Source organism: Pseudophryne corroboree, chromosome 5 (assembly GCF_028390025.1).
Source record: "Pseudophryne corroboree isolate aPseCor3 chromosome 5, aPseCor3.hap2, whole genome shotgun sequence".
Taxonomy (NCBI): domain Eukaryota; kingdom Metazoa; phylum Chordata; class Amphibia; order Anura; family Myobatrachidae; genus Pseudophryne; species Pseudophryne corroboree.
The window spans coordinates 270666900-270690375 of NC_086448.1; the positions used below are offsets into that span (position 1 = coordinate 270666900).

Consider the following 23476-nt stretch of genomic DNA (forward strand, 5'->3'; position numbering starts at 1 on the left):
GGTAAACACGTTTCTTGGTTCTATGTCTTTGATACTTGCACTTCCCAGGATACTTCCTCTGGACGCCGGATTCTCATATCCACTAAGGCGCGTCCCCTCCCTTGAGGAACTGCTTTAGGACATCCCGATGTTTCCCTGTTGAAACCAATGTACCCTGCTGCAGAAAATGAATGTTATGGTAGGCTTACCATGGTTAACACTCTTTCTGCGAGGTACATTGGGTTCCACTGGGCGCCCACCCTGAAGCACCTAGCTTCTATGGGTTTGTATAGCATTAGCTGCTGGTTCCTTCTCCTGTCGTGAGAATGTGGTTTTATGTGATGAACATCTGCCTTCTGTCTTGCCTGCTCCTGCATTGGACTGGTTAACGAAACTAGCTCTCAGTGCCTGGAGGCAGGGTTATAGAGAAGGCCCCAATGCATTCTGGGGCAGCCTAAAGCTTTAGCCTGTTGGTGCCTCTGGATCAAGATCCACTCTACACCCCGATATTTCCCTGTGGAACCCAATGTACCTTGCAGGAAGAGTGTTAACCATGGTAAGTCTACCATAACACTCCTTGTCTATATGTGTATGTATAGATAATTACTGTGTATGTATGTGTGGGTTGGTCTTCGGTTTGCCGGCTGTTGGGATCCCGGCGCACAGTATACCGTCGCCGGAATCCCAACACCTTTTCTCCCTCTTGGGGGTCCACGACCCCCCTGGAGGGAGAATAGATAGCGTGGCACGCAGCGCGCCACTGTGCCAGCAGCGTTGCGAGCTCGCATGGGGCTCATTTGCGCTCGGCCAGCTATCCGTATGCCGGCGGGTGGGATTCCAGCTTCTGTATGTTGGCCGCCGGGAGCCCGGCCGCCGACATTCCGTACTACACCCTGTGTGTGTGTGTGTGTGTGTGTGTGTGTGTGTGGATGCGTGTGTGTGTGTGTATATATATATGTGTGTGTGTGTGTGTGTGTGTGTGTGTGTATAAAATAAATATATATATATATATATATATATATATATATATATATATATGTATGTATGTATGTACACACAGTACTGTGTAAAACTTTTAGACTGGTGTGAAAAAAATGGATGCGAGCACGACATGTCCCTGCGCTCGCCACAGGTTCTGTTTCACTCTCTGGGTGTCATGGACACTCACGAGTGGGAATAGTCCCTGCTAGTCGGCATGCCGACTGTCGGGATTTAGAAGGGGGCAGGAAGTAACAGTCTGTAATGTGACCCTGCCGGTCACATAACTACATCCCCTTGAAGTGATGATAAGGCCCCCACAGAGCCCTGATCTCAACATTGTCGAGTTGTCTGGGATTACATGAAGAGATGGAAGGATTTGAGCAATCCTACAAGATGTTTGGAACAATCTCCTTGCACAGTTCCTTCAAAAGCTGTGAGCAAGTGTACCTGTACCTAGAAGAATTGATGCTGTTTTGAAGGCAAAGGGTGGTTACACCAAAAATTGATTTTGATTCAGATTTCTCTTCTGTTCATTCACATTTTAATTTTATTTGATAAAAAAAAAAGTATTAACACTTCTATTTTTTGAAGCATTCTTACTTTGCAGCATTTTTTCCATACCTGCCTAAAACTTTTGTACAGTACTGTATTTGCAAGGTGTACACTAAATTGTGTGTTAATCCTGTATTTTCATTGTTCACATTGGAACCATTAGAAGCTAACCACTGATATGGATTGGTGTAGGACTGGGGTAAATAACCCTCACTTAAAATTTTAATAATTTGCAAGAAAAAATGCATTCTCCTAACAGTTGTCTTTTTCTTTTCTTTTTTTTTTTAAGATTGTCAATACAATGGGAAAAACATGCCACTTCTAGCTAAAGAAAACTCCAGCCAGGAGAAAAGGAAGCCTGAGTTCTCTTATTTCGTGAGTGTGCTTTAAATTATACTTTCTATATATGGTTATAGAGATATAGACGCATCTGTATATCTTTGCTATTTTGCTCTGTTTGGCACAACATGCAAAGCATGGCTTAAGGTGGGTACACACTGACAGATATATGTGCCAATCAATTGATCGGCAGATATATCTATGGACAGATCGGGCAGTGTCTTGAACATACACCCTGTCCGATCCGTCGGGGACTGATGTCATGAACTGGGCGGGTGTGTACACGCGCCCGCCCAGTTCAGCTGTCAGTCACCGCCGGCCGCCGCAGCATGTGTACGTGCAGTCGGCTGACCGCCCGTACACACACAGCTACACGCCAATATATCGGTAGATATATTGGCCGTCGGCTGTGCTGTGGGGCAGACACGATATGTCTGTGAACGATGTTGTTCAGACATATCGGCCATACACACTGGCCGACGGATCTGCAATATATCGGCCGTTCAAGAGAACGGCTGATATATCGGCCAGTCTGTACCCACTCTTTGCTGTTTTCCACGAGTAGCGAGTGGGTGGATTTTAAAATATTTGTTTGCCAGAATGGAATATGTATAAAGTAACATATTAAAGAAGTATACATATATATATATATATATATATATATATATATATATATATATGTGAAAAAGTAGAGAATAGCGCCTAGGTAAATTCAGTAAGACCCCCTAAATACAAAGGGATAAAATGACTATATGGTCACACCTAACACTCCTTACATATACGTAAGTGGCAGCTTTTAAACAATATAGAGATAAATATTAAAAAATGAAGTATAAAAAGCGCCTAGTAGTGTTGGTGACTCACTCCTCGTGAAAAAATTGTGATAATAAAACAGATATAGTATAGTAAACTTAGCTGCGGGTATTTCTGGTAGATGACTCTTATAGACAGCACATGTAAAGGAGAGATAAAATAAACATAGTGTGTACTGTTTTTAAATTTCCACAGGTGTTTTTCTGTATATATAAAAAACAATTTATAGGAACTATGCAGGTTCCAATTTTAAAGGAGAAACTATGTTTAGTTAAAAACAATAGTTTAATAGACACACTCCTGCCCAAACATGCAGGTTACATATATAAATAAAACAGTACACAAAATCAAAGGACATATATAGCAGCTGGTTCAATTGTAAAAATGCAGGTATTAATCGTACAATGTTAAAAAATATAGCAGGCTTATCTGTCCACAAATATGGGTATTGGATTAGATTTCATCCATGAATGCAAGTATCAAACGTACAAGATATAAGGTAAAAACATGGCTTATCTGTCCACGGATAGGAAGTCAGAAAGGGGTGGGCATCCAGTCCCTGTCCCAACGCGTTTCGTCCTAAAATGAGGACTTCTTCAAGGGGATGACATGCTGTGGGAGTCCTGGGGTTTTTATCCTTCTCTTTCCTGGCCGGGCACCGTGGTATGGCTGCTGTTAGAGATCCACCTGCAGGTGGATCTCTAACAGCAGCCATACCACGGTGCCCGGCCAGGAAAGAGAAGGATAAAAACCCCAGGACTCCCACAGCATGTCATCCCCTTGAAGAAGTCCTCATTTTAGGACGAAACGCGTTGGGACAGGGACTGGATGCCCACCCCTTTCTGACTTCCTATCCGTGGACAGATAAGCCATGTTTTTACCTTATATCTTGTACGTTTGATACTTGCATTCATGGATGAAATCTAATCCAATACCCATATTTGTGGACAGATAAGCCTGCTATATTTTTTAACATTGTACGATTAATACCTGCATTTTTACAATTGAACCAGCTGCTATATATGTCCTTTGATTTTGTGTACTGTTTTATTTATATATGTAACCTGCATGTTTGGGCAGGAGTGTGTCTATTAAACTATTGTTTTTAACTAAACATAGTTTCTCCTTTAAAATTGGAACCTGCATAGTTCCTATAAATTGTTTTTTATATATACAGAAAAACACCTGTGGAAATTTAAAATCAGTACACACTATGTTTATTTTATCTCTCCTTTACATGTGCTGTCTATAAGAGTCATCTACCAGAAATACCCGCAGCTAAGTTTACTATACTATATCTGTTTTATTATCACAATTTTTTCACGAGGAGTGAGTCACCAACACTACTAGGCGCTTTTTATACTTCATTTTTTAATATATATATATATATATATATATTTATTTCTCTGACGTCCTAGTGGATGCTGGGGACTCCGTAAGGACCATGGGGAATAGACGGGCTCCGCAGGAGACTGGGCACTCTAAAAGAAAGATTAGGTACTATCTGGTGTGCACTGGCTCCTCCCTCTATGCCCCTCCTCCAGACCTCAGTTGGAATCTGTGCCCAGCCAGAGCTGGGTGCTCCTAGTGGGCTCTCCTGAGCCTGCTAGTTAAAGAAAGCATTTGTTAGGTTTTTTATTTTCAGTGAGCTTCTGCTGGCAACAGACTCACTGCTACGTGGGACCGAGGGGAGAGAAGCAAACGTACCTGTTCACAGCTAGGTTGCGCTTCTTAGGCTACTGGACACCATTAGCTCCAGAGGGTTCGAACACAGGCAGCTGTCCTCGATCGTCCATTCCCAGAGCCGCGCCGCCGTCCCCCTCGCAGAGCCAGAAGATCAGAAGCTGGAAGAAGATGAAATCGGCGGCTGAAGACTCCTGTCTTCATTGAAGGTAGCGCACAGCACCGCAGCTGTGCGCCATTGCTCCCACTGCACACCACACACTCCGGTCACTGTAGGGTGCAGGGCGCTGGGGGGGGGGCGGGCGCCCTGGGCAGCAATTAGAGTACCTTTGGCATAAATATACACATAATACAGTCAGGTACTGTATATGTGTAAACTCCCCCGCCATTTTTCAGTCACAGACAGCGGGACAGAAGCCCGCGGCTGAGGGGGCGGGGCCTTCTTCCTCAGCACACCAGCGCCATTTTTCTTCACAGCTCCGCTGGAAGGACGCTCCCCAGGCTCTCCCCTGCAGTCTCCTGGCACTAGAAGGGTAAAAAGAGAGGGGGGGGTACATCAATTTAGGCACTAAAGGTGTATATTAAGCAGCTATTGGGAAATCACTTGTGTAGTGTGTATCCCTGAGTTATATAGCGCTGTGGTGTGTGCTGGCATACTCTTTCTCTGTCTCCCCAAAGACCTTGTGGGGTCCTGTCCTCAGTCAGAGCATTCCCTGTGTGTGTGCTGTGTGTCGGTACTTCTGTGTCGACATGTTTGATGAGGAGGCTTACGTGGAGGCGGAGCAAGTGCAGATAAATGTGGTGTCGCCGCCGTCGGTGCCGACACCGGATTGGATGGATATGTGGAAGGTCTTAAATGACAATGTAAACTCATTACACAAAAGGTTTGATGATGTTGCAGCCGGGCCCTTAACCCAGGCCTGCCCAGGCGCCTCAGAGGCCGTCAGGGTCTCAAAAACGCCCACTATCTCAGTTGGTTGACACGGAGTCCGACTCCAGTGTCGACGATGATGAGGCACAATTACAGCCTAAAATGACCAAGGCCATCCGATACATGATTATTGCAATGAAAAATGTATTACACATTTCAGAGGTTGACCCTGTCCCTGACAAGAGGGTAAATATGTTTGGGGAGAAAAAGCAGCCAGTGACTTTTCCCCCATCACATGAATTAAATGAGTTATGTGAAGAAGCGTGGTCATGCCCTGATAAAAAAAGTGGTGATTCCCAAGAGAATACTAATGGCGTACCCTTTCCTGCCAACGGATAGGTTACACTGGGAATCCTCCCCTAGGGTTGACGAGGCGCTGACGCGCTTATCTAAGAGGGTGGCCTTGCCGTCTCAGGATACGGCCGCTCTAAAGGAGCCTGTGGATAGAAAGCAGGAAGGTATCTTGAAGTCAGTGTATACACACTCTGGTACTCTACTGAGACCGGCTATTGCTTCAGCCTGGATGTGCAGTGCTGTAGCAGCATGGACAGATACTCTGTCAGAGGAGTTAGATACCCTGGACAGGGATACCGTATTACTGACCCTTGGCCATATTAAAGACGTCGTCTTGTATATGCGGGATGCCCAGAGGGACATTTGCCTGCTGGGCTCTAGAATAAATGCAATGTCCATTTCTGCCAGGAGGGTCTTATGGACTCGGCAATGGACAGGGGATGCCGACTCTAAAAAAACACATGGAGGTTTTGCCTTATAAGGGTGAGGAGTTGTTTGGGGACGGTCTATCGGACCTTGTTTCCACTGCGACAGCTGGAAAGTCGACTTTCTTGCCACAGGTTTCCTCACAGCCTAAGAAAGCACCGTATTACCAAATGCAGTCCTTTCGTTCTCAAAAAATCAAGAAAGTTAGAGGTGCATCCTTTCTTGCCAGAGGCAGGGGTAGAGGAAAGAAGCTGCACCATGCAGCTAGTTCCCAGGAACAAAAGTCCTCCCCGGCTTCCACTAAGTCCACCGCATGACGCTGGGGCTCCACAGGCGGAGCCAGGAGCGGTGGGGGGCGCGTCTCCGAAACTTCAGCAATCAGTGGGTTCGCTCACAGGTGGATCCTTGGGCTATACAGATTGTATCGCAGGGATACAAGCTGGAGTTCGAAGTGACGCCCCCCTCACCGTTACCTAAAATCTGCCTTGCCAGCTTCTCCCACGGAGAGGGAGGTAGTCCTGGCGGCAATTCACAAGCTGTACCTCCAGCAAGTGATAATTATGGTACCCCCCCTTCAGCAGGGGAAGGGTTACTATTCCACACTGTTTGTGGTACCGAAACCGGACGGTTCGGTAAGACCCATTCTAAATTTAAAATCCTTGAACATTGATAAAGCTAAATATTTATCTTATATAATACCCTTTATGAGGTCTAAGAACACTGTACGCTAACTACGTATGAAGTACCGCAAGGGTACGCACGTTGCGTAACGATCGCTTAGCCGTGGTCGAGACGCTCAAGCGTTACGTTCGCTCACGGCCAAGAGATCACTGGCAGGCACGCTATTGGCTGCCGACTACCGTAATGATTCGCTATAGCGATGCGACCGCTCGAGACCACGAAGAGATCACCAGCGGCGCATACGCTCACAATGTAAAACCTTTATATCTAAACCATAAACAGTGTATTATGCAGTAAACCCTTTGTGTAGTGATATGGTGTAAATGCAACACAGTATAACCTTACTAGCTTAAAAGCAGTTTGAGCGTCACCGACGCTCTGAGAATACTTAACTCTATAAGAAATACACAGATACCTGGGCTTAGGGTCCAACGCCTAATATATATATATATTTCGAATGATATACTTGCAAAAGAATTAATACAAATACAAATCATACACTACAATATAACATAGACTAACTAACCAGGTAACTACACAGTAAATACAATACAATTAAGTTTAAGAGAAAAATGAGAGAAAGAGAAGAGAGAGAGAGATATGGCCCATAATAACAAGAGAGAAACAGTATGATTACGGAGAAAAACTTACGCACAAAGGAAACGATCGCATGCGCCTCTGGACATCCAGCTCCCGATTTTCAGCAATGATAACCGTTGAAGAGTAAGAGCTGGATGTGATCGGCCTTTCTATTTATGCCCCACACACAATGCAATTCAATGGTCCCTACAATCTCATTGTTCATTGGACACAGGAATTCGGCTTTGCATCATAACAAAAGGTCATAGGTTGATTCATACAGGTGGGCTGTGACTATTTCCAACAGCTCAGGTGGGAGGGAAACTGGGTTTCCCGCCGCATGGGTAATAAAGTGCAAATAAAGTAAATGTTCATAAACTTCTTATGTCCATAACTATTCGCACGAGCGATTGATCTGCTTCAAACCAACACCGGAATATTTCTAATTAAATATTCTTCCGATGGATACTAAACACCACTGTATTACTCCTGTCTGACCCTTCGTATCAAACAAAGAGGGATTTCTCTGTTCATGAACATTCTATATTAACCAAACTTTCAGAATCTATCAAAGGGACCATGATCTACAAAATACATTATATAGTGAAAATATGTAACGATTGAGTCGCACGCTACGATCACATAAACTCTACCGTAAATACGCATACCGTGCGCCTGCGGGTGCCCGCGACTGTGAGTATGTGCACGTACGGGAGAGCGTACGCATGCGCAGCACGGACCTGTGTGAGGTGCAAATATGGTAGTGTGCATAGAGATATTTTTCTGACTTTGACAGTCCACCCTTTGGCAGTCAACAATAACTGCCACTTCCTGAAAACATTTCAAAAAGAGAAAAATATATGTTAGGGGTTAATACATTTACATGGTTGGGTAAGGGAGGAGAGGAGATGGTAGGAAAAGGGTATGACCTAGTGAGATAGCAGAAGCATGTGTGTATGAATCCGTGCTTGGGGGTCATGTATCATCGTGCCGTACGTGTTTTAAATCAAGCTTCGAGGTATTGCGAAGTATACATTTGAATTCCTTCTTATCCCGTGGTACGGGTCTGTGGATGGGCTGTCAAACTTTACCGAGCTCTTTTCGGCTTTGGTTGTAACAAAATGGGGGAGCACATTTTAGTTGATGATACATGAATGGGGGAGATATGTGATTGCTGATATCTGTGCCTGTATTCCCTATCGACTATGTGTGTCATTACCTGAGGGTTGTAGAAATGAAGAAAAGACATAATTACGGTAAATGCGGTGGTATTCTATGTCAGGTAAATGTACATTCGTCGATTGAGGTCTTGTTTGGTGTCTGTTGAATGCAGTCTTCTTTGTGCTTTTGCTCATAAGGTGCGAGCAAAGCTGTCAATGTCCATAGATTTACAAAAGTGTTGGGCTAGCGTAATTTTAAAATTTCTGGGGAAACTGGGGATCCATGGCATAGTTCAACAAAAATCTGTGTATCAGGTTGTCAAAACTTCTTCTTTAATCCCTCTGTTGTCTGTATATCGGCTCATCAAATTCCTCGTCCAAGTGGGTCTTGTTACCTTGGAGAAAACGGAAAAACAGGTGAAAGAAACGGACCGTAGAAATCGCATTTTCATCACATCATTGTTTCTACATTTGGGTCATAAATCAAGTCCATTGGAATTACAGTTTCCTCACTCCTTAAACTCATTACCCTAGTACGATGATTGCACTTCATTAAAGCCTGACCGCATCTAAATATCAATCCAATCGATATGACAACACCTAAGATACATAGGAGAAACTTCCCAACATCCATTATGACTGCTTGAGCCCAGTCTCCTAAACCAGAAAACCAATTTCGCGGGTTCAACCATGACACCCAACCAGTCAGCTCATTACCTACAGCAGCAAGAGTGAGATTGTGTCTCCTGCGAAATTCCCACTTCAATTGGAGAATATCGTCCATCTTTTGGTCTATGACCTCGACCGGATCCTCGGTGCTATTCGTAATATATGTGCAACATTTCACGCCGTATTGTGTTGCCAGTGTGACACAATATCCGCCTGTCACTGCTGTGAGGTAATTGAGAACCATTCTATGCTGTACCAGTTCTGTTTTGTAAGCTTGAAGTTCCCTTCCAGTATACCTAAATGTGTCATCATACATTTCAGTGATCTTGTCTAACAAATTTGCGAGTGCCGATATGTATTTATAATTCAGCACTCCTCTAGCGGTGCGGGTGAAATCTAACGCGATTAAGAATTGAATCCCGGTGGATTCACTTATCAGATCAGAGGCCGGATGCTCTGTCTTCTCTATCAGGTGCCTTTTAACAACGTGCTCGTAATGGGTGTGAGTATAAGGAGCTTGGGCACCACGGTGTATGTCTTTCATTTTGTCATGTGATACAGTCATTACTTCAGGCAGTACTTTTCCAATATAACACAATCCTTCAGAGTTTGGGGCAAGCCACTTGTACGCCTTTCTCCCGCATATGAAATATGCATCATCGGGGAGAACATATGGGACGGAGTAGGACATAACCATATTACACACCTTCCATGTGAAATCTCCTAACCCTAATTCTTCCATCTGCTTAGTACACGTATCTGGTTGTATGATATGTGCACAGTATCCTGGTGATACCTCTCCAACTCTAGTAATCCTATTTCCTAAGGTATACCTATACCGGAAAGATTTTCCTCTACTGGCTATGTGGCGTACAAGCTCTGTATCTGTAGGCATTCTATCTGCTCTATGCGAAAAGGTCATGGTTTGATCACTCCATGACACTTCCCAATTTCCCGGCTTTCGGGGATTGGAGATGTTAAAACATAATAGGGACCTATCCACATGGTATTGGTGGAGCTTCAAACTAGGAGGGCTGGAGATATTAAACCTCCTGTCCACCGGTCTCCCACCACTTAACTCAAGTACCTCCCCTAACGTTAAAGGAAATGGTACTAGCCCTGATTTGCTATGACCTTGAGGTACTTGAGAGCATACCCAACAATCTGTTTTATTTAACACACTACCCCCTAAGGAGTGATAGTCACTCAATGGATGCCGGTCCATATGGATATTAAAACTGGATTGGCATTTCTTTATGCACCCATCCTCAATGACATTGTTACAAAGCCGACAGATACAGTTTTCTTCAGCTAACAATCCTTCACAATTCCTTCTATGGTCAATGTTATCGGATCGTTTTCTGATACTCGCCTTTGCTTGTTGATTATGTTGTTCTTGGAAAACTACGCCTCCATTTCTGTCATCAGAACCCATTCCAGAACCTCTCTCGAACTCCATGGTACTCTCGCCGGAACAGACTGCTCTGGTCAACATCATGGTCAACAGGAAAATCCGGATCACAGTCTCTTGAGGCAAGTCCATCTTAGGAGGAGACGAAGAAGAATGAGAAGGGGGGAAAAATAATTTGAGGGAGAGGGGATGGGAAGTGGAGAAAAACAATAAAAGGGAACAGGGGATCGACAACTGCTTTTGATCTTGTGGTTCTCGATGCTCAGGTGCCGCCTTAGTCCTCCTGGAACAGACACTCTAGTGATACAACCTCTACCGTCTGTTCCTTATCACAGGACTTCTCTGGATCAACGACCTTCTTACAGTGGGACGAATGAACCCAAGTCTCTCTCTCAGCAACCTTCAATGCTGTAGTGCTAGTCAATAAGACCTGGTATGGTCCTTCCCATCTGTCAATAAGGCAACCTGAGCGTAGAAAATTCCGTATCATTACATAATCCCCAGGTTCAATGTCATGACAATTACTATCTGGTAAATCAGGAATCACTAACTTCAGATTATCATTTTGATTCCTTAACTGTTTACTCATGTTAATCAAGTATTTTACAGTCACTTCATTGTTACACTTCAAATCATCCTGAGGGTTAATCATGACATGCGGTTGTCGACCAAACAAGATTTCAAAGGGAGACAGATTAAGAGGGGACCTGGGAGTGGTTCTGATGCTGTACAGTACAATGGGTAAAGCTTCTGGCCATGTCAATCCTGTCTCTGCCATCACTTTACTCAGTTTATTTTTAATAGTGCTGTTCACTCTTTCCACTTTCGCACTCGCCTGTGGACGGTATGGAGTGTGCAGCTTGCTATCAATTCCCATCAATTTACACATTCCTTGAAAGACATCACCTGTAAAATGGGTACCCCTATCACTTTCGATAATTCTGGGGATACCATATCTACATACAAATTCCTGCACAATTTTCTTAGCAGTAAACATAGCGGTATTTGTGGCCGCCGGAAATGCTTCGACCCAATTTGAGAAAACATCTATACAAACAAGTACATATTTCAAATTTCGACAAGGGGGTAATTGAATGAAGTCAATCTGTATTACCTGGAAAGGGCCGCCGGCAGGTGGGATATGGGATGGTTCTGTAGGTATTGCCTTTCCAATATTCTTTCTCAAACAGGTAAGGCATGACATGGCTCTTTTACTCGCATGAGAGGAGAATCCTGGGGCGCACCAATATGCTCTTACCAACTTGCACATCCCTTCCCTGCCCAGATGAGTCAGCCCGTGAGCTGCTTCAGCCAAACATGGAAGATATGCTCTGGGGGCCACTGGTTTACCATGTCCATCCGTCCAGAGTCCTGAGGACTCCTGGCCATATCCCTTTGCCTTCCAGACTGCCTTTTCCTGTGTGGAACACAAATTTTGCATCTCACACAACTTGTGTGTGTTGATGGTATTAAATACCATCAGTTGTGTGGTGTCTGTCTGTCTGGGGGTAGCAGCTGCTAATTTAGCAGCTTCGTCTGCTCGGCTGTTACCAAGTGATACTGGGTCTTGGCTATATGTATGTGCTTTACATTTGATAACAGCCACTCTGTCGGGTTCCTGTATCGCTGTTAGAAGCCTTTTTATGTGAGCTGCATGCGCTACCGGTGTACCAGCTGCCGTCATGAAATTTCTGAGGCGCCATAGGGCTCCGAAATCATGGACTACCCCGAATGCGTATCTAGAATCGGTGTAGATATTGGCTGATTTGCCCTTAGCCAATTCACATGCTCTGGTTAGGGCGACCAGTTCAGCAACCTGGGCTGAGTGAGGTGGGCCTAGCGGTTCCGCTTCTATGGTGCCTTGGTACACAAGTCTCCCGAGTCTGACTGTCTATGACAACTACCGTCCGTGTAGAACGTAAGTTCTGCATCTTCCAGTGGGTTGTCACTGATGTCAGGCCTTGCGGTAAAATTTTGGGTCAAATATTCCATACAATCATGAGTGTCTTCCTTTGTATTAAATCCTCCTTCCCCACCACTCTCATCCTCCACCCTTTGTGCCTGCCCAGGCACACCTGGGAGATATGTTGCAGGATTTAATGCACTGCATCTCCTTATGGTGATGTTTACGGGGGCCATTAGTGCCAATTCCCATCTTGTAAACCGCGCTGATGAGACGTGCCTGGTTTGGGCAGAATTTAACAAGGCTGACACTGCATGTGGTGTATGAATTGTGAGGTTGTGACCTAGCACGACGTCTTCGCTTTTCGTTACTAGCAATGCTATCGCAGCAACGCTTCGCAAGCATGTGGGGAGGGATCGCGCTACCGTGTCTAGCTGAGCGCTGTAATATGCTACTGGCCTGCTGGCATCACCGTGCTTTTGGGTTAGTACGCCTGCCGCGCAACCAGCACTTTCTGTTCCGTATAGTTCAAAGGGTTTCCCATAGTCCGGCATACCTAATGCTGGTGCCTGCGTTAGGCACTGTTTAAGTCTCTCAAATGCTGCCTCAGACTCGTCTGTATGCGAAATCCGATCAGGTTTGTTTGAGGAGACCATCTCCTGCAAAGGTAACGCTAGGATGGAAAACCCTGGGATCCAGTTACGGCAATACCCACACATTCCTAAAAATGTTCTGATCTGTTGCTGGGTTTGTGGCAGAGTCATGTCTCTAATTGCTTGAATTCTATCAGCGGTCAGGTGTCTCAGTCCTTGTGTTAAACAGTGTCCCAAATATTTTACCTTCGTTTGGCATAATTGCAACTTGTCTTTGGAAACCTTGTGTCCTGTGTCTGAAAGATGAAACAGGAGCTGTTTCGTATCCTTCAGGGATGCTTCCAATGAATCAGAACACAGTAGTAGATCATCCACATACTGTATTAATACTGATCCACTCACTGGTTGGAAAGACTGTAAACAGTCATGCAAAGCCTGAGAAAATATACTTGGACTATCTATGAATCCCTGTGGTAATCGAGTCCATGTGTATTGGACTCCTCTGTATGTAAATGCAAACAAATATTGACTGTCAGGGTGCAGAGGTACCGAAAAGAAAGCGGAGCAGAGGTCAATAACAGTGAAAAATTTCGCAGTGGGAGGGATTTGCATTAGGATGACAGCTGGATTTGGCACTACGGGGAACTGACTCTCAACTATTTTGTTAATCCCCCTTAGATCCTGCACTAGCCTGTAACCCCTCCCCCCACTCTTTTTCACAGGGAAGATGGGACTATTAGCAGTGCTGGACGTTCTTACCAGAATGCCCTGTTGTAGCAAGCGCTCTATTACTGGGTAAACTCCTAACTCCACCTCTGGCTTCAGAGGGTACTGTGGGATTTTTGGAGCTATCCTACCATCTTTTACTTGTACAACTACCGGAGCTACGTTTGCCATTAATCCAGTGTCCTGTCCATCTTTTGTCCAAAGTGACTCTGGTATCTGAGATGTCATTTCTTCTACTTGGGAGGGAGTCCTATTTGTCATAATGGTATGTGACATTAATTTTGACGGGGAGTCTAACATGTCTCGTACTTCCTGAGCGTGATTCTCAGGTATGTCCAAGAATACACCTTCAGGAGTACAATAAATGACGCACCCCATTTTACACAGTAAGTCTCTTCCCAGGAGATTGGTCGGTGCCGATGCAGCCAGCAAAAAGGAATGCTTGGTATGTAAAGGCCCTATTGTAATCTCTGCTGGTTTGCTAACAGGGTAATGCTGGACTACTCCTGTTACTCCTACGGCTGGAATTGTCCTACCAGTGGTCCTCATGCCCACTGTCGAATTTATCACTGATTTGGCCGCCCCTGTGTCTACAAGAAAGTTTAATGATTTACCAGCTACATTGATTGCAATTTCTGGTTCACTTCCAAGACTTGCAATCAATTTTACTGGCTGCAGATTACAGGTATGGCCACACCCCTATTGGGTATGGTGACCTCCCTGAATCCCGCTGGCAGCAACTACTTGTGAGGGAGTTAGCTGGGAACTACCAGAGGTTTGCCAATCTCTGTTTGGGGGGTATCTTTTTGTTTCCCCTGCATGTGGCTCATAACTCCGTTTCTGCGGACCTTGCTCCCAATGTCGTGTGTCGTGTCGTTGTCTAGGGGGTTGATAAGATTTTTGTACATTTCTCGATCTACAGTCTCGTGCAAAGTGTCCCTGTCTGTGACAAAAATAACATGTTACCACATTTGACTTACCCACAGGGTTTGGTGATGTTAACACAGGCTGTTTTGTGGTCAGGGCCTGTATACTTACTGCCATTAACTTATCACTTTGTTGTTCCCTGTGTCTGGTGATGTTCCTATCGTGATCAATAGCAGCCTCTCTCAAAGTAGCCACAGACAGACCTCGCCAACATTTAATGATTCTTTTAAACCATCCATCAGTACCGATACTGCTACTTCTCGATGGTTTATGTTTGTTTTAATGTCCTCTATGCCTGTGTATTTTGCCATTTCTGATAATGCTCTGTGAAAATACTCTGCAGCTGTCTCTGACTCCTTCTGTTTAATGGAGAATATCTTGTTCCATCTGACTACCGCTGGGAAATACTCTTTTAACTGTAAGTTTATTCTTTTTACATTATCTTTGTTGTACACATCTGTAAGAGGTACATCCTGATCTAATCCGCAATCAGCTAAAAATTGAGTTGCGTCAACATTGGAGGGTAAACATGCTCTCAGCAATATCTGCCAGTCTTTATTGTTGGGCTCTACAGTGTTACCTAAGTCTCTGATGTATTTTTGACTGGCAACTAAGTCTTTTCTAGGGTCAGGGAATTCAGACACTATGGTCCTTAATTCCATTCTGGAAAATGGGCTATACATGGCAATGTTCCTCACAGGGGTGACTCCTGATGTGTCAGTTTTCCCATTTGGAACAGCTATTACCCTAACAGGAGTAACTCTAACAACATCACTCTGTGTGGGTTCTACAGCCTGTGGTGAAATGGCTTCAGCATAGTGTATGGTGCCGTACTTACCTGTAGATACGACCTCACCTATCCCTCCGCTAGGGGCCCTTGTTACTAATCTCGTGGGTGGAGCTGTGCCTACTGTGGTCTCTGCTATGGTGGCTGCTAGAGAGAGCGCTGAAATTGTTGCCGATTCGTCTTCTTGATCACACTCCTGAGGAAAGTTCAAAACAGGGTACAACTTGCACGGGTTAATACTTGCATTGGTTAATTGGTTAACATTATCTTTAACATTTACACAGTTGCTAAGTGTTTGTGTGTTACACCTTAGTGCGTCATTCTCCGCAACCAATTTCTCTCCTGATATGTATGGTGGCGGTGGGGCCGTGGCTATCAGTTTTCTGATTGAGCCAGATCCCGCCGCCTGAGCCAATCCTCTCTGTATGTCACCCTCCTGTTGCCACAACTGCAAATAATCATAATGCTTGATTCGTCTCTTAAAGCAAAAAGAGATATACCAAGCAAATGGATGATCGGGCGCTTTCAGGTGCTGTGTCTCTAATGCTGCTGCTATAATAATTTGGGGGTAGTCAAGCCCCAACTATATATCAAAGAAAACCAAAAGAAAGGATAGCAGCGCTAATGGTGTTGCATAAAAATTCTTAATGAAAAGGATTGAGTGAAAAAATCATTAGTTTAATAAAACATGAAATTAGGCCTCAATAAAACACTGGATCTAAGATCCATGTAAAGCAAGTTAAAACATGACAATTGATAGGTTAGCATGTGTGGGTCGATAAATTGTAGCTGCCTATCATAATACCATCCGTTCCTATTAATACAACTGGGTTGAAGGGCAGAGGGGGACAGACTAACAGTGTAGTCACACCAGTACACGTTACCCAACGTCCGCTCGAGGAGTAGTCCCTTAAGAGAGTCTCTGTTGTTGTATCTCATAAACCAGCCAGGTTCGGGATCCTCAATTAGTGCGGTGTCCTCTTCATAGAGATGGGGGTGAAGGTGTCTTAAGAAGGTTGGATGAGTGTCCCGTATTTCCCTCTGAAGTTGGCAAAATCAGTTGGCAAAGTCCAGTTGTTGGTCCGGATGGATAAGGACGGCAGCAAATATCACACTTAGTGACCCAAGTAGCCTCCTCCTGACGCGTTTCACTGCAAGCAGTGCAGCTTTATCAAAGGTGACTTGGGTGGGCTACTGGCAGGGAATTTATACCCTTGATGATTAACAAACAATGTGCAGCTGTTTCACTCAATCCTTTAAATCAAGCTCATTATTGATAAAAACACTTCTATAATCCCGACAGAAATGCTATTAGGTTCCTAGGACAGACTCAGACATCTACATTAACGTTTTGCTGTAAATTGGCTCAGAAAAATAAATATATTTACCACGAACGGACCTCTGTTTAGAGAAGTGCTTCCGGGTCGGGGGGCGTCTATTAGTATAGACCATAATAATCTTCCAATTCTTATTTGATTTATTTAGAATACTTGCTTCACCCTGATGTTCATACAAGCATACTGACAATACCCTGCCATATAGATGGAAAAATGTATTTGACTACGATCTAAAGCTTAATGCTTTGATCGTATCTTTTGTTAGCGGCGTCTTACTTCCGCCCTGTGGAACGCATTTGCGTTCCACCATTATATGCGGCGGAACTGGTCTCCCGGCAACATCCGTCTAGCGGATCTGGTATCTAGCAGTTCTCTAGTGCCTCTGGGATTTGTAGTTTAGTGTCCTATTGCATATCTAAACAGGATCGTCCTGCCCGTTGGCATGGCGACCCGCAACCTAATATACAGGTGTTTTTACAACCAAAAAAATAAACAAACATATTTTGAGCACCATTGAGAGGAGATATAGTATTTGCTGTTGTATATCTAAACAGGATCACCCTGCCCGTTGGCATGGCGACCCGCAGCAGAATATTTAGATGTTCTAAAACCAAGAAGTAAACAAACATATTTAGAGAATCATTGAGAGGAGATGTAGTGTCTACTTTGTTTCTTTTCTCTCTACTTTCCCCTCTCCCTTCAAATAGACCTCACTTTATAATCCTTAATCTTAACATATTCCTAAGGATTAATTCCAGATTGGATTGTTTTTGGCTTCTATGCTCTTATTGAAGTATCTATAATTTTCCCTCACTGGATGTTGATTTTTTTAAAGGTGATTTGGTATGTTATAAGGTGTATTTAATGTTTTTATAGTCTATACAGACTTTATAAGGGAAAGTATATCGATGTGGGAGACATCGGCTCACACCTAATTATTCCTTCTACAGAAATATCCATTGATATACCTAACCCATAGGATATAGATATTGTGGTAAGAATGAGAAAGTGGTTTACAGTTTTAATGTCTCCATTTTTTCTGTTTAGTCTAATTTATTAGCATTGTTATTGTTTATTGTTTGATATAAGATTTATATTGCCATTTTATTTATCCAATGGGTATATTAATCTTATTCCTATATGAAGAGGAAGTGAAAAAGGAAAAAAGAGGGAAAGGAAAGGCAAGAAAACAAGGAAGGAAAAAAATGGGGGGGGGGGGGGGAAAGGGGAGGGGGGGAAAGGGGGGGAGGGGAAGGGGGGAATGGGGGAGAGCAAAGAAGGCGGCCAAACACATCCCATTATCGAGGATACAATATATCCACAAGGAACAAATTAAATCTTGGAAGTAAAAATCTCCGTGTCCCTAATCTTATCTCCAATACAGATCCACATTAATTTTTGGGAAAAGACTGGATAGAGAGAGCACTGACCACCCCTTTGTTGTTTATACCTTATTGGTTTAATATATGCTGTTACTCTTATAGCTAAAAAACTCAAATCACAGTATTCAGTTCTACCGTCTCATTCAGGCCCTCGGGAAATATACTGTTCATCTGGTACATCCAAAAGACCTCCTGTCTGCATAATCTTTTGTACCTGTCGCCCCCACGTATGGTGTGCGATATATGTTCTAGGCCAAGGAGTTTCAAACATTTCGGATCTCCTTCATGATTGTCACAATAGTGTTTGGAAACACTATGTGTCATGATCTTTTTGATAATGTTCCTCCTATGTTCTAGGAACCGTATTTTGAGTGCTCGGGTTGTGCGTCCAATATATTTTTTATTACAACCACAAACCAACATGTATATAACATACGAAGTGTCGCAGTTAATAAAACTAGCGATTTCCACTGGTTTCTCAGTTGTTGTGACTTTAATTTCTTTTGTTCGGTTCAGAATATAATTGCAAGTTGTGCATTTATTCCTCCCGCACCTATAGCAGCCTTTTATTTTAGTTTGGTGGTCCTCCAGCCAATTCTTATTCCCACTCGTATCATGTGAATTATCTTTGATAGTCTTAAGATAACTGGGAGCTAGTAAGTTCTTTAACGATTTATTCTTACGATAAATAAATCTAGGATTTGGATCTAATATTGTGGACAATTGTGGATCTTGTCTCAAAATCCCATAGTTTTTTGAGATTATGTTCCTGATCTCCAAGTGACAGCTGTTAAAAGTCGAAATGAATGCTATCTCATCCATTTGGCTCAGCTTGTCAGTTTTCTTAGTTTTAGGTACTAAAAGATCCTCCCTTCTTTTCTGTCTGACTTCATCCAAGGCTGATCTAATATGTGATTTTGGGTAGCCTCTATTGATAAATGCCTCCATCATGGTTTTGGCTTGTTCATCGAAGGAAGTGAGGTCAGAGCAGTTTCTGCGTAAACGCAGAAACTGACTTTTTGGAATGCTTTTTTTCCAAGGCAGATAATGGCTGCTTTTAAAATGTAAATAAGCATCTGTCCCCACTTCCTTCATGTAGTTAGTAGTAAAAATTCTATTTTCTCTGATCTCCAAGGAGATGTCCAAAAAATTGATTCTGTGCGAGTGATAGGTATGAGTGAAAATTAAATTAAATGAATTAGAATTGAGATGTGAAACAAAATTAGAAGCTGATGCTGCATCCCCATCCCAAATGATAAATAAGTCATCTATGTAACGGCCATAGAGAACCAGGGACGCGCCGAGATCGCCCCCCCACATGAGTGCGTCTTCGACCTCACCCATGTAGAGGTTGGCGTAGCTCGGCGCGAACCGGGTTCCCATGGCCGTTCCCATCACCTGTAAATAAAACGTGTCTAAAAACGTGAAATAATTGTGTTTTAATATAAATGAAATGGAATCCAAAATAAATTTTTGGTGCACATCGGTGAGGTCCCCATCATTCGCAAGTTTTTTTGCTATTGTGTTGATCCCCAAATCGTGTGGGATGTTAGTGTATAAACTTTGGACATCGAGTGTGAGAAACCCATATGAATCTCTCCACTCGATGTCCTTTACTAAATTTAAAAAGTGTGTGGTATCCTTAATATGTGATTTAAGTAAGGTGACCCTAGGTTGTAAAAAAATATCGACATAATGTGAAAGATTAGATGTGAGGGAACCCACCCCCGAAATTATGGGACGACCAGGAGGTGCAGTGAGTGACTTGTGAATCTTGGGAAGGTGATAGTAAACGGGGACAGTGGGATGTGAACAAAACAAAAATTTGAATTCCTCCTTGGAGATCAGGTTATCACTTAGAGCTTGGCCCAATAATTCTTGGAGTTCCATCAGAAAAGTGGATGTAGGATCTTTAGGCAGGGTTCTATAGAAGTTACAATTGTCCAACTGCCGCTTTGCTTCGCTGATATAGTCAGACCTATTCTGTATAATTAGCCCCCCCCCCTTATCGGCTGGCTTGATCACAATTGTGCTGTCTTTCGTTAATCTGTAAATGGCTTGCTTCTCCCATTTGTTAAGATTGTTTGTTTTGGATGTTCCCGGGGTTTTTAGGCATAGATCTTTAAAGTCGTCTAAGGTGGTTTTGTAAAAACTGTCTATGCTTGATCCTTTTGTTTTAATAGGATAGAATTCGGACTTGTTTTTGAGTTTACTTTTTATGTTAATGTCGAATATTTTGAGGGGTTTAAGGGGGGTATCTCCTAAGCTTTCACCGAGGAGATCATTGAGTATTTCAAGAGCCCCCAAATCCTCTCCATCAAGAACTATAGGTGCCGCCTCCTCTTTTAACTTTAGTAAATTCTGTTTTGCAAAGTATTTTTTCCGACATAGGGTCCGAACAAACCTATTCAATTCCACGAATAGGTTAAACATGTTAGGTGGTGTGGACGGGGAAAATTTTAGGCCCTTACTAAGCACTGTAATTTCGCTATCTGTTAATTGTCTAGAGGAGAGATTAAATATGTTTTTCTTCTGAGACAATTTCCTTTTTGTCTTTAATCTCTTGTATACCTCCTTCCTCCCTCCTCTTCTCCCTCGAAACTGACGTTTCTTCTTTTCCCTGCTCTTTCCCTCTGCCAGTCCTTGTCTCGATCCTGAAACCTCCTTTTCCGTTGTTCTAAAAAACCACTTGATCCATAGGAGGTATCAGGATGTGACTTAGGTCTGGCCCCAAGTTCTCTGTCATCGGGATTTCTATTTGAGGGTTCGAGTTCGCTCAAATCTCGGGGGCGGTTTGGATATTGAGACCTACCTCTCTGATCATTTTTGGGAGTGTCTCCTGGGCGCCTTCTTTCCTCCCCCCCATACCGTGAGGGATGTTCGGGTCTTCTAGTTGAGGGGGTGTTATTAATGGGGTCTTGCGGTCTCTGGTTTCTCTTCCTCCCATAAGATCTAACACTATCTGTTCTATAATCCTCAAGATCTCGTTGGAATTTACGGTATTTTGTGTCTAATATTGTTTGCTCAAATTTATTCACCCTCTCTGTAACCGCATTATCTCTATCCTTATATTCATTGCTCTGATTATGTATTTCTAATTTAGTTTTAAGCACCTCAATATCGGATTCTATATTTTTAAGTTTTTCTGTTCTATAGTCTATTACTAGACCCATAAGTGCTAATGAGCACCGATCCAACGTGGAATCCCATTTTTTCTGGTACTCCTCATTGTCAAAAAAGATAGAGGGTTTCGATAATCTTAGACCCCTCGGTATTATCTTTTTATCAATGTATCTCTGCATATTGACTGTGTCTAGCCAGTGTTTAATTTCTGATTTTAATAGATCCTCAAGTTTAAAAAAATCTCCTCTCAATTGATCATCAAGATCTCCTCCTTTCTTTTCTATCGGGTTATCCCATTTAGAAAGGTATTCCTGTCTCCTACTGAGTCTGTCCTTAAAATTAGAGAAACAGCCCATGCTGCCCAATCTGAACTATGTGAATAAAGCAAAAAGAGATATACCAAGCAAATGGATGATCGGGCGCTTTCAGGTGCTGTGTCTCTAATGCTGCTGCTATAATAATTTGGGGGTAGTCAAGCCCCAACTATATATCAAAGAAAACCAAAAGAAAGGATAGCAGCGCTAATGGTGTTGCATAAAAATTCTTAATGAAAAGGATTGAGTGAAAAAATCATTAGTTTAATAAAACATGAAATTAGGCCTCAATAAAACACTGGATCTAAGATCCATGTAAAGCAAGTTAAAACATGACAATTGATAGGTTAGCATGTGTGGGTCGATAAATTGTAGCTGCCTATCATAATACCATCCGTTCCTATTAATACAACTGGGTTGAAGGGCAGAGGGGGACAGACTAACAGTGTAGTCACACCAGTACACGTTACCCAACGTCCGCTAGAGGAGTAGTCCCTTAAGAGAGTCTCTGTTGTTGTATCTCATAAACCAGCCAGGTTCGGGATCCTCAATTAGTGCGGTGTCCTCTTCATAGAGATGGGGGTGAAGGTGTCTTAAGAAGGTTGGATGAGTGTCCCGTATTTCCCTCTGAAGTTGGCAAAATCAGTTGGCAAAGTCCAGTTGTTGGTCCGGATGGATAAGGACGGCAGCAAATATCACACTTAGTGACCCAAGTAGCCTCCTCCTGACGCGTTTCACTGCAAGCAGTGCAGCTTTATCAAAGGTGACTTGGGTGGGCTACTGGCAGGGAATTTATACCCTTGATGATTAACAAACAATGTGCAGCTGTTTCACTCAATCCTTTAAATCAAGCTCATTATTGATAAAAACACTTCTATAATCCCGACAGAAATGCTATTAGGTTCCTAGGACAGACTCAGACATCTACATTAACGTTTTGCTGTAAATTGGCTCAGAAAAATAAATATATTTACCACGAACGGACCTCTGTTTAGAGAAGTGCTTCCGGGTCGGGGGGCGTCTATTAGTATAGACCATAAGAATTTTTATGCAACACCATTAGCGCTGCTATCCTTTCTTTTGGTTTTCTTTGATTCGTCTCTTTGCTGATTTAATGAGACATATCCTTCTCCTTAAATTCGTTAACACTTCTGTGCTGAAGCTACCTACTCTTGGGAATTTCTCCCCGTCATGTACTGTCATTCTCTCCCATTCATCACATAAAGCTTCTGTGTGACTTCCGTATTTCTCACACATTACATACCTTGCCGACCCAATTGGTCGGTTCACTGAATCAACCCGAACCGAGGTTGATCGCCCCCTACCTGAACAAGTGGCCCCCATAGTTCGAAGGTGTTGCTTTATTCAACCAACCCTTACGCAAACCAAATGTCCAAAATAGGCTGACGGTGGCGGTTTACCGAGTACCCCACTCACTCGCCCACGCCGACCAATACGACCTGATCACACCGATATGGTGCTGGCGTACTCGACCTAGGGCCCCTGCGACCTGAACCTCTATTTACTGGAACCTGTGAGGGTGATCCGAAGAACACTTACTCTTTCCAGTAACTATTGGTTGCTGGATAGTTCCTGAGTGAGCAGCGAACTTCCCTTAAAATAAAAAAAATTACACAAATCACGTTAGAATGTACAAATAGCGTTTATGACCTTCGTACACAAAATAGTACCGGTCAGGTTTACTAATGTACACAATTACGTGCGGTACAGTCGTTCAGCACATAAGCAACTAATCTTATGTACGGGGCGACCAGTGGAATCGAAAATTGCGGCTGCGAATTCCTTCAGCAAGAGCTTGTATGGCCTATATGGGTGTTGCACCAACCCTTTCTTGGTGTTGGGCCTGTGGACTGTATAGCGGACTT

The 23476-nt window shown here is 43.3% G+C and overlaps 1 protein-coding gene across 5 annotated transcripts in view; it reads left to right on the plus strand.

The window, feature by feature from the left end:
* The window catches only part of TOPAZ1 (testis and ovary specific TOPAZ 1), a 627583-nt gene that overhangs the window by 225399 nt on the left and 378708 nt on the right, over positions 1 to 23476 (plus strand). For all 5 annotated transcript variants that reach the window (XM_063922327.1, XM_063922324.1, XM_063922325.1 and 2 more), the window contains exon 5: positions 1802 to 1887. In XM_063922327.1, the coding sequence (XP_063778397.1) occupies positions 1802 to 1887 (86 nt within the window). The remainder of the gene's footprint in view (positions 1 to 1801; positions 1888 to 23476) is intronic.